This window comes from Vipera ursinii (genome assembly GCF_947247035.1).
Source record: "Vipera ursinii genome assembly, chromosome: 3".
Classification (NCBI taxonomy): Eukaryota; Metazoa; Chordata; class Lepidosauria; order Squamata; family Viperidae; genus Vipera; species Vipera ursinii.
Genome location: NC_139516.1, coordinates 63,165,147 through 63,176,351, shown reverse-complemented (window position 1 = coordinate 63,176,351; position 11,205 = coordinate 63,165,147). Strand labels below are relative to the sequence as shown.

At 35.0% G+C, this 11,205-nt stretch overlaps 2 protein-coding genes across 2 annotated transcripts; one reads left to right on the top strand and one right to left on the bottom strand.

Moving 5' to 3' along the window:
* The first annotated feature begins 454 nt into the window (after positions 1-454).
* Positions 455-6,628, top strand: IFT25 (intraflagellar transport 25). Its single transcript, XM_083357945.1, has 5 exons — positions 455-777; positions 1,385-1,491; positions 3,270-3,338; positions 5,262-5,305; positions 6,225-6,628. The coding sequence occupies exons 1-5, from the start codon at positions 680-682 to the stop codon at positions 6,330-6,332; spliced, it is 426 nt and encodes a 141-aa protein (XP_083214071.1). The 5' UTR covers positions 455-679; the 3' UTR covers positions 6,333-6,628.
* A 109-nt stretch (positions 6,629-6,737) lies between these two features.
* On the bottom strand, positions 6,738-11,205 carry DIO1 (iodothyronine deiodinase 1; the record flags this gene model as incomplete). Its single annotated transcript, XM_083357944.1, has 4 exons — positions 6,738-7,629; positions 8,084-8,283; positions 8,954-9,097; positions 10,884-11,205. The coding sequence occupies 4 exons, from the start codon at positions 11,203-11,205 to the stop codon at positions 7,561-7,563; spliced, it is 735 nt and encodes a 244-aa protein (XP_083214070.1). The 3' UTR covers positions 6,738-7,560.

The following is an 11,205-nucleotide window of genomic DNA, read 5'->3' as shown; positions in this document are numbered from 1 at the left end:
GTGTTTGCGTATGTGTGTATGCTGTACTTTTCCAACCCGCGCGGTTGAAGGGCTCTGAAACTTCACGTCCGACGTATTGAAGAGCAGCACGCCGCCATACCCTTTCCTAATTAACCCAGCTCTTTGGGTTCATGCACAATAACTCAGGGGTCTTCAAACTTGGCCCTTTTATGACTTGTGGACTTCAACTCCCAGAATTCCTCAGCCAGCAAAGCTGGCTGAGGAATTCTGGGAGTTGAAGTCCACAAGTCATAAAAGGGCCAAGTTTGAAGACCCCTGCAATAACTGAAAGATCCACTGCTCGTGGATTTGGTTTCCTGCACGTTGCAGAGAGTTGGACTAGAACGGGGGCGTCCAGGCTGTAGGCCACTTTAAGACTTGCGGACTTCAACTCCCAGAACACCCCAGCCAGCATGGTTGGTGAGGGACTTCTGGGAGTTGAAGTCCACAAGTCCCTGGACTATAGACGATCCCTGCCGTCCCTTCCAATCTATGTGAGTCTCTTTCGCTGTTGGATTTCACACAATGTCTTGAGCCACAAATTGATCTTAACAAGATTTTAGGAGGCCACTTCCGGGTTTTTTCCGGCTAGGGTGCTGCTAGGCAACTGAGCCGCTCGCCCGGTAGGAAGGAAAAGAAGGGACGCCTTGAGGCGGCCGTTTGCGAGGCTTGAGCAGGGATGAAGTTTACAGACTACTGCCTCGGCTCCGAGGGAGCCGAAGTTATTTTAGCAACATCCAGCGATGAAATGTACCCGCCGGAAAACATCATTGACGGGTGAGTCTTGAGTCTTCGGGGTGGCGTGGAACATTGGAAAGGATTGACTGATTCCTTTTAAGATGAGTGGACTTCAACTTCCAAAATTGGGGAATTGAGTGGAAGCTGGAGAAACACTTTTTTTTTTTTTTGGAACATTATGAATGTTAAAATCATCTTAAAGTTGCCAAGGTGGAAAAACGCTGCCTGTGGAAGATGGAGAAAATACTGCCTGTGGAAAAACAAAAGTGGAAAGCACTGGTTTCAGAAAAGGCCAAACACAAGAAGTCACGATTTAAAATAAACGGTTTGTTACATTATATGTTCAGTATTATTTATCTGTTTTATTTATTTGTTAAATTTATTTGCCTTCTATTCCCCCTTGGGGCTAACCAAGGCAGCTTGCAATAATATAGCTTCCTTTCCCCCAGATAACGCAAAGGAAAGTATATTTTTCTGTTTCTCAGGTTATCCCCACAGCAACATTTTGAATTAGGCTCTAGGCTAAGAAATATGGGTAGGTTCATCCATATGAGTGAGTATTGTGCTAAGCCATGGCTTGTTTAACTATGTTGAAACACAGTTTCATACATAGCCTATGATGTATAATTGCATTTTATTCTAATAGGCGACCTGAAACTTTTTGGACCACAACTGGGATGTTTCCTCAGGAATTTGTTATTTCCTTTCATAAATGTGTGACCATTAGCAAACTGACAATTCAGTGTTACTTAGGTAAGTTATAATATGTTTGTGTTTTCAAATTTTGTGTCTTTTCTGCAATTTTATCTTCTTTTCATGTACTGTTCCATAATATAGTTGTGCACTTCATATAATGAAAAATAGTCATGCATTTATACTTGGGAATACTCTATAGACATTTCCACTTTAGAAGAATTGGGCCATGGCTCATAATATTTTTATATACTATATAGATAAGAAAGTATTGGTTATTATTAATATGAGTTGCCGAGGCAATTCTCTTTATATTACTTTGTGGGTATTTTGCTTGTGTTTTTCCCCTAAGTAATTTATTTTTTGATACATCTATAACTAATTGCATCTTTGAATGTAAAATGAGACATTACAACTCTCCCATACTTGTATGCTAGGATGGATACCTTTAACTTCTGATTAATATTAAGCTATCCTGTAATAGGGACTTTGCAACAAGAATAACCCATCATGTTTTGGGTGACAGAAACATGCTAATATCATTAAATCAGATTACATGTAGTCCTTGACTTATGATCGCAATTGAGCCCCAAATTTCTGTTGCTAAATGAGAGATTTGTTAAGTGAGTTTTACTCCATTTTTCTTCCCACAGTTGTTAATCGGTGCAGTTGTTAATAACATGGTTGTTAAGTAAATGTGGCTTCCCCCTTGCCTTTGCTTATCATAAGGTCACAAAAGTTATCATTTGACCTCAGGACCCGCAACCATAAATATGAGTCAGTTGGCAAGCATCTAAATTTTGAATACATGACCAGGGGAATGCTGCAACAGTCAAAAAGTGTGAGTAATTGTCATAAGTCACTTTTTCCAGTGCCGCTGTAACTTTGAATGACCACTAAACTATTGTAAGTCGAGGACTACCTTCTCTTCTGTGAATTTAACAAGCTTCTTGGAAAGGGAGATGAACAAATTATCTGGGTTTAAACTCTGGTATTTGGAAATGAGATCCACCCTGAAAAAGGCTGTGTACTTGTTGCTGGATTCAGACAAACTCTTTTACTCTATTCAACAAATTAAGGGTTTTTTCAGCGCATTTAATACTGATCAGTCATTTTGAAGGAAACTCTAGTTCAGGGGTCTTCAAACTCAGCCCTTTTATGACTTGTGGACTTCAACTCCCAGAATTCCTCAGCTAGGCATGCTGGCTGAAGAATTCTGGGAGTTGAAGTCCACAAGTCATAAAAGGGTCAAGTTTGAAGACACCCTGCTCTAGTTTGTGGTATCTATGGTTCTCTAAGTCTATACAGTCTATACAGCTATGTGGGAGCTATGTGTGTCATTTTCTTTTGTTTGGGTGATTCCTAGACCCCATTTGATTGCATGTTTCTGAAAACTGTGGCCTAGTTTCCCAATGTTTTTTGGGGGGGAAATGCCCCAAACTGCTGTATGCCCTAAAATAGGATGAGCACAATTAAAGAAAGGAAAAGCCCTTTCCAAACCCAGATTATCATGGTCCCAAATATTTTATAGCATTGTCCTCCTCTTTGTATATAACACAATCCTTCATCTGCAAAAGGTGTCCATAACAAATTATTTTTGTACATGGAGGGGAATATATTGATCACATATTTCACATGCTCCTCACATTTGACATAGCCTAGCTTTCTTTGTATTTTAATAGTTCTGTATGGTAATTTTCTCTGGTGAATTGTAAAAATGAAATTAGTCATACAAGTGCACTTGTGTTGAAGCTAAGAATTATTTTATTAATAGTTTTGATATATTAAGGTGGAACTGGTATTCTTACAATTAATATTTTTAAAAATATTTTCTTTAGTGAAGAAGTTACGCATTGAAAAAAGTGTATCTAAAGATCCAGTTGATTTTGAAAAGTGCATTGAAAAAGGTAATTATACTAATATTGTTATGATTCAGTGAATGATCATAATCCACTACTGAATTCAATCAAGTCTGAGGAGTATGGTTATTGAAAAGAAATTCTGTTGATCTCAATTTTTGCATAACATTAGACTAACAGTATAGAATGAAAAGTTCAAAGGAGATATTGTAAGTTTTTTTTTAAATTTCAGTATTAGCTTTGTAATCTGCAGAACTAGAAGACTATTTCAATATATTTTAGAAGTTAAGTTGTTGTACTTAGCAAACAGCAGTTGATTCTTTGTAATGCATTATCCAATTATCAATTTCAGGTATGCTCTGAATTGAAGCTGACTTTTCTTTGACAGGTGACCATAGGTAAAAGTCAGTGGCCCAAATTCTTCTCTACCTTACTGGGGAAGAAAGTCTGCAACACCGGATGATATTTTAAATTCTATTTCTCTTCTTCATGATATATACCACTATGAAATATATATATATATCATAATAGTATATATGGATGGATGGATGGACAGACAGACACAAACTGTAATAGAATAATATACCAATAAGGGCTATTTCTACCTCTGAGGTTTTTAAGTGGAGGCTGCACAGCTTTCTCTCTTGAATGATTTAATTGCTTTGCCTGCAGATTGCAGAGAGTTGGACTAGAATAGATGATTCTTGTGGCCCCTTCCAACTCTAAAACTATGTGACTATGATTCTGAGATACATACATACATCAAAATATGAATGCTGACTATGAATATATGAATCTTCACTGGCTGCCAGTTAATGTGCTTAGAAATTAAGAAGTGGGTTAACCAACTTAAACCAAGAAACCCACAAGGTAATGATTTTTTAATGGCAAAATGTATATGTAACAATTTAGAATGGTGAATCCCAGTTTTAGTCACCCCCTTCTTTTTCACTGATTGCTTTGCAATTATTTCAAAAGACTGGGGTACAAGAGTAATAGTCCCTTTTATAAAAAGAGGGATGGGACATCCAGCTATCACCCTAATAAGTCTACTAAGCATTATGAGCAACATTTATGCCAAATATTTAAATACAAAAATAATGGATTGGCTGGAAATAACGTCCAGAGAAATAGACTGATGTTAGCTGTAATCGCTGTTCCTTTGATCTTGCCTTTATTTTACAATATCTGGCAGAAAGGTGTATGGCTAAAGCAGGATTTGCCTATATACTGCTTCGGTTGATTTTAAGTTTGCCTTCTACTCGATATCTGGGCCTAATAAATCAGATCAAGTCATCAATTCCACTGTAGATAAGTGACTATTACTATTGCTGCTTGAGCTTCATGAAAAAGCTTATCTAAAAATCTAATTTACTTCACAAAATTACACAACTAAAGCAATACTTTAGTATGGGAAGATAGGATTGTATGTTGGCACCACTGTTATTTACTTTTTACATTGACCATCTGTCTGAACACCCTAAACTTCCCCACACAACAGTAGCTCATATGTTTCAATAAGTCAAATATGTAGTTTTATCTCAGACTTTCATTGGCCTAGAACAGGGATAGGCAACCTTGGCTCTTTTATGACTCGTGGACTTCAACTCCCAGAATTCCTGAGCCAAGATGGCTGGCTCAGGAATTCTGGGAGTTAAAGTCCATGAGTCATAAAAGAGCCAAGGTTGCCTACCCCTGGACTAAAACATGCCCTAAGATCGCTAACTATGCACTGTAGGGACTGGGCAAAGGCAAAAATATTGATGTTGGCTAAACATATTAGAATTCAAAAGTAGCAACTTAAATGGCCATCAAATCAAATAGATATCTTGTTAGAGGTACGATTAGTTGACTTGATTTTTTTAACTGGCTTAAGCACTAGTTCCAGTAAAGATGTCAGATTTATATTTTATATTTATATTTATATTTTAATTATTTTCTACAGTTAAATTATACAATTTTTATTTTCAGAGCTGCAGTGTAAAGATGGAGAACTACAAATAGAAGATTTTTCTGTAAGTATCTTTCATTTAATATTAACTTAATATAAAAGATAATCAGTTCTTGACTGAAGAATTGCATTTTTTTAAAAAAAATAGAAGTTTGAAAATAGCAAACCACTTCCATATTGCTGGAAATAAAACTGTGTTCCTATTATTACCAGGAGCTGAGCTCAGCTTGATGGATGATGATGATGATTAACATCATCATCATCATCATCATCATGGCATGATCTGAATGAAAAACTAAAATACACAAATGGCAGCCAGTCCCCTATATCTGAAATTACTGAATTAATGCTAGTGAGTATTGAGAAATGTTTTTAAAGTTTGCTCACATTAATTAGTTACTTATTTACATGATGCACATCTAAGCATATTTACTGAGAAGCAAGTTCCACTGTGCTAGTGGAACTGTTGGGTTACATGTTTTTAAAATATTGTAGCCTCTGTACTGTATTATGTATAGGACTGTTAAGATGCATTCATGAATGTTGACATCTTAGCATTTTGGACGCTATTGTAATTTTAGATTTGTGTGTAAATAGGGAACTGTAATTGCAATTACATATAAATATTTAACTTCAAGATATGTAGTTATTCATTCTCTAAGGTTGATCATTTTCTACAGATAAACGTCAAGCAAAATAGTAATAATGTAGGGACATTCTGTTCCTAACAAGCTTTTAAAGTATCCAAAACATCTGCCAGCAAATCATGGCTGGGATATCAAAATATAATATTTTATAATGCCACAGTAATGTAGTACTTCATATATACCATTTTCAATATTTAACCGCAAATCTTTAAATGCACTGAATATGTTTATCCACTTACACGGAAACTTTCCTGTGGGAATTAATATTTTAAAATGCTGTTATTCATTACACCATACCTATAGTTTATGGTTGTTAATATTTTTTTTCTTTGATAGTTTCCTGAGATCCAAGCTACGTATCTTCGAATCATCATTTTATCTGCTTCTGATGCTTTTGTGTCAGTTCATAGGGTGATAGCGGAAGGACTATCACAAGGAAGTTAAATTCAATATTCAGATTATAACATATTAAACATTAAACCTTTTTTAAAATGTAGCTGGCATTAATGACTCTTAATTACTTTAACTGCTGTTGGTATTTAATCTTTTCAATGTAAATTTGGTAAAAAATTTCAACAATGAACATTATTTAAATATTAAATATGATACTATTTATACGATGATGTATGGCACATTATAGATGAAATGGAGTAATAAATGAGAATCTTCTTTCATCAAACCCTCTGTTATGTTGCCCAATATCTTCTGTGCTTCTTAATTGATAAGAAATAGAGTTAATTTAGTCTGGGGCAATCTTTCTTTTAGACCACCAAGTTCCACTCCATCATTTTATCTTATGCTATATCATAACATGATACCATATTTAAAGAAAACCAGTTCAAGGACAAAGATTTTTCGACCAAGTTTAATATTGCATCTTGTTTCTATAAATATTTTTCTGTATCAGGTCATAATCCTCTATGTTTTAAACTATGACTATCATAAACAAATATTAATAGAAACAAAAAATAAGAAAATTACTGCAACTATTCCATTCAGAAAGTTCTTCTCTACAGACACCTTTAAAGCTCTTGTTCTTAAGTGTTTTGGGTTCAGAGGATCCAATGCATCAGCACATGCTAGGAATTTCATGAGAACAATCATGCATGTTTGTCTGTTACAAACGTCAGCTGGTTCTGCAGCAATACTCTCCAGAAATTTGATTCTATACATGTACAAAGACTGGTTCTGTTCAGATCCACAGACTAACAGTTACAAATACAGCTTTTATAGAAGAAATATAATTGGGAAATGTACACTGTTGCATTCCTGTTACTGAAGAAGAGATTGCTGCTCTGTTTGACTATTCTAGGGGCTGTTGTACATATGCTATCCATCATATTATCTTGACTATGTCAGTTGAATGCCTTGCTTCCTTAAAAAATTCACCACAAATACATTTTCAAATGTGTAAAGCGGTTTGTGTATCTACTGCTGGCAATTACAAGAATGGAGATAAGCATTGGCAGGTAATGCAGGGTAAACATATTAAATAGAGCTTAAGTTATTGTTTAATTGAGAGTTCATGACTGCTGAGTATTAATGATGTAAGGTTTTCACCATTATGTTTCCAAATAAATACAGCCTTTTACAAATAAATATACTTTTAGAAATGTAATCAGGCAATGGAGTATACATGCTGCTCACAAACAGGTTGCGTTGAGGTGTTCTTTTACATGTAAAATTGTTCCAAAAATTCACGAACTTCTTGTGGGCAATACTTCCAAGGTCCTGGTCTACCCTGTATAAGAAAAAATAAATACCATGACTAATTTCTAAGGATGGGAATATAAAGTATAGGTAAGGGATGTAAAATAACATATAAAAAGAATAATTATAAAATAAATAGATTATTAAAAGATTAGGCTTTTCATGAAAGCATATGGTGTAAGAATATGAGCATGTGGCAGTGACAGGATACCAATTATTTCAGAATTGCATAGAAAAGATTATATTTTCCCACTGAATTAGATGCCACTATTTTTCTCAGTCATGGAAAATAAACAGCAAAACATAAGATGTGCTATGAAAATATGCATAATAATGCATACTTAAAACAATGTACCTGTTTTTTTTAAAAAAGAACTCTAGATAGCAGTTTCCCTAAAACTAAACTCGTCTCTCCCACAAGGTCTCATGTACATGTTTAGCTTTGCAAACAACCAACCTTATTGTAATAACTTTTGTTTTTTTACCTTATACACAACTTTTCCCTTTTGAAGCACATACAGTCTCTCGGGCAGAGCAGCATATTTGTTACTGCTCAGGTTTTCCATTGTGTCTAGAACCACTGGACATAAAGGATGCTGTTTTAGGAGCATCTGTGCAGCCATTATACGTTCTTGGAGGTTTCGGTGACTTTTAATGACAATATTGTTCTTAAAGGCCCATCCATCTAAAATAAAAAAAAATAATTCATCTAATCCATCTAAAATAAAGAATAATTCTAACAAGAATTAGACTATTGAGTGGATATATTCGTGCTTACATTCAATAGTAGAAGTGGGATCTGTAAGAGCCCAGAACTTCTTGGTTTTTGTACTGTAGCAACTCCACTTTTATTCCTATTTTCCTTTTTCTTCCAGAAGTACAAAACCATGAAACCTGTTCAGTCTTATGGGCTATTATCATGCCTATACCTAAGTGACTCTACAATTGTCTTATCATCTTCCAGAGTCTGCTGGCTGATAAACACACAGTGAAACCATGGCTTTGATACGATGAATTTTATTAAATTTTTGGTTCTATTCATGCACATAAAATGTTATTAGCTGTCAGAGAAAGCAGTAAGTGTGCTGTCTCTTAGCTGTTGGATCTCGACAGTAATCTTTCTTAAATTACATTTGACTTAGACAATCAAATATTGTGCGGGGGAATGTTTTTGGAGATTATATATACACCATTAGATGCACTATAATTGTTAACCAAGTTAAATTAGCTTCCTTTGTCACATAATATTAAATCTGCTCCATTAAACTCTATGGTTTATATTTAAGAAGAAATGCACCCAGATTGGTAACCTGGAATACAATTATTTACAATCTAGTGAGTGTAGATTGCCTTACCTGAGGCGTGAGCTTCTTCAATGTAGATTACAAGAAAGTCTGCTACAGTTTTGAAATCTTCAACAAGTTTATTAAACTCGCCAAATCTGAATATGAATGAAGGTCAGGTACAACTTCCAAATGTCAGAACCAAAGGCCTGTTACCTGCAAGACAAGAAACACAGATCAGTCTTGGAGGGTAAAGATGAGAATAAGGATTGCTATAGTTCTCATATTTATTAGGGAGTTATTTACAGTTAAAATGCTACATATACAGTAATTTTAAGAATTTGGTCACATTCTTGTCCATATGAGATACCTAATATTTAGGGGCTGATTAATATAACATTTGAGAGATTTTAAAAGGCCAAATACTTTAACAGTAGACTTTTCTTTTTGTGCCATTTTGAACAAGTTCCCAGAACTAGCTGAGGAATTCTGGGAGTTAAAGTCTACACATCTTAAAGGCACTGAGTTTGAAAAACATTGGTCTAGAAGCCTCCATGTATTAATTCCAAAACATGAAACCTTTATTAAGACCCTGCTAATGTCACATGAACAATTTTGCCAGGATATTTTATGATGGTACAATTCTAATTCTCAATAAACACTGTGGGATAAAGAACAACATATTTTGTTTTACATAATCAGCATCTGCATGTATAATGTTGCATGTATTCAGCAGCATGTATTTCATTTTAAAATGTCCCCTTTCCATATTTTCTGAAGCTAACAATAATTACTAGCAGAGCATAGATTTAGAACCTTATTGGCATCACCAATAAAAATCCTCTAATTAAAATGATCTCTTCAATACTGCCTCTGTTTGAAGGAATTTTATGATATGGTTAGCTATTTTTGTCTTTTAACATGTTTATACTTGCAGTAGAATTGGATACTATAATGTTTTGATTTTTATTTGAGTATCTGTACAATCTCTCTTGATCTAAGTCAGACATGTCAAACTCACAATGTCACGTGACGTTGCACAACATATCGGGAGAGTTTTGCCATTGCCGGCAATGGGGTGGGCGTGGCTTCCGCATGATGCATCCGGCCCATGGGCCGGCAGCTTGACACCCCTGATTCTAAGTGATGACATCCATGAGTCTGTTCACAATAAAACTAAGCCAGGATTTATTGAATAAACCATAGTAGCTTGATTTACATCAAAGTGAAGCAAAAACATAAAATTATAAAATTATCTCTGTTCTTCACATCACCCTTTATCGATTTCCTATCAAATGCATTTTTGTTTCTCTAAAGTATTTTGATTCAATTACCTATGGCAACTATTGGAATATGCAAAATAAGTGTACAACGCTGGTTGCATGCAAGTTGGGTTTTATGTTAATTTTCAAAGCAGTGCAGTTAATTAGTTACTAAAGTAGAAGCCAATAACTTATGAATATGTTAAGAGAGGGCAAAGTGCAGTTGTGTTTGTGCTGATATGTAGCTGATTAGTTCAAGCTTTATCATGCTCTGTGTCTTTTCTGTGAAGGCATTTGTTATAGTTTTTAAGAAAAAAAAATCTGAGGTATATAGATTGAACACATTTATTTGAATGTGTGTATCCTTTGACTCAGTAATACATGCATATGCATAATCTTGTATGTTTGTATGCTATATGTAATTTTATGTACAGTATGCAATAGCATAAGTTACTTATGAGAGTCATTTTATCTGGATCAATCATACATATATAAAGTTACATTATTTCCTGTTAATATGTCAAAATTAAACTACTCAACCACTCTAGTGCCATCTTAACATTTCCCCCAATTACTTTGACATGTTTTATGTCAATTTCAACTGCATGAAAAAAATGGACTCTTTCTGTTTAGTCAGTAGAGCAAAATTAATACCCTGATTTTGAAATTCACTTATGTGATTAGCAAATTCCATATTTCTCAAAAAAAAAAAAAAACACCACATCCTGGTGTTTACTTACCTTGCATGAAATCCAGAATGCGATGAATTTTCCCACTGAGATCCGCTACAGGGGTGTTAGGAGCGGGACCGCCCTGAAAGGCTTCATCTTCCAGCCTTTTCCATTTGACTTTCAAGACGAAGAGTAAGTATGGGAAGCTGAAGAAAGTTGGGCCCCAATTTTCATAGCTGAATTTTGGGTTGCTACTCTTTTCTCTCTGCTTCAGGAGATATCTCTTCACAGTACCTGGGAAGAAGAACATACAGATTTTACCCATAATAGTAGACAGGCACACATGCAGAAGAATCCAGGCTCTCTGCATAAATCTCTTCATTCTGAACAT

What these genes read in the sequence shown, in the direction of transcription:
- IFT25 (XM_083357945.1), top strand. Translation starts at nt 680, where the DNA reads ATGAAGTTTACAGACTACTGCCTCGGCTCCGAGGGAGCCGAAGTTATT. An exon ending in GACAATTCAGTGTTACTTAG is followed by an intron (nt 1,492 to 3,269) that starts GTAAGTTATAAT and finishes TATTTTCTTTAG; the next exon opens with TGAAGAAGTTACGCATTGAA. An exon ending in TGAAAAGTGCATTGAAAAAG is followed by an intron (nt 3,339 to 5,261) that starts GTAATTATACTA and finishes TTTTATTTTCAG; the next exon opens with AGCTGCAGTGTAAAGATGGA.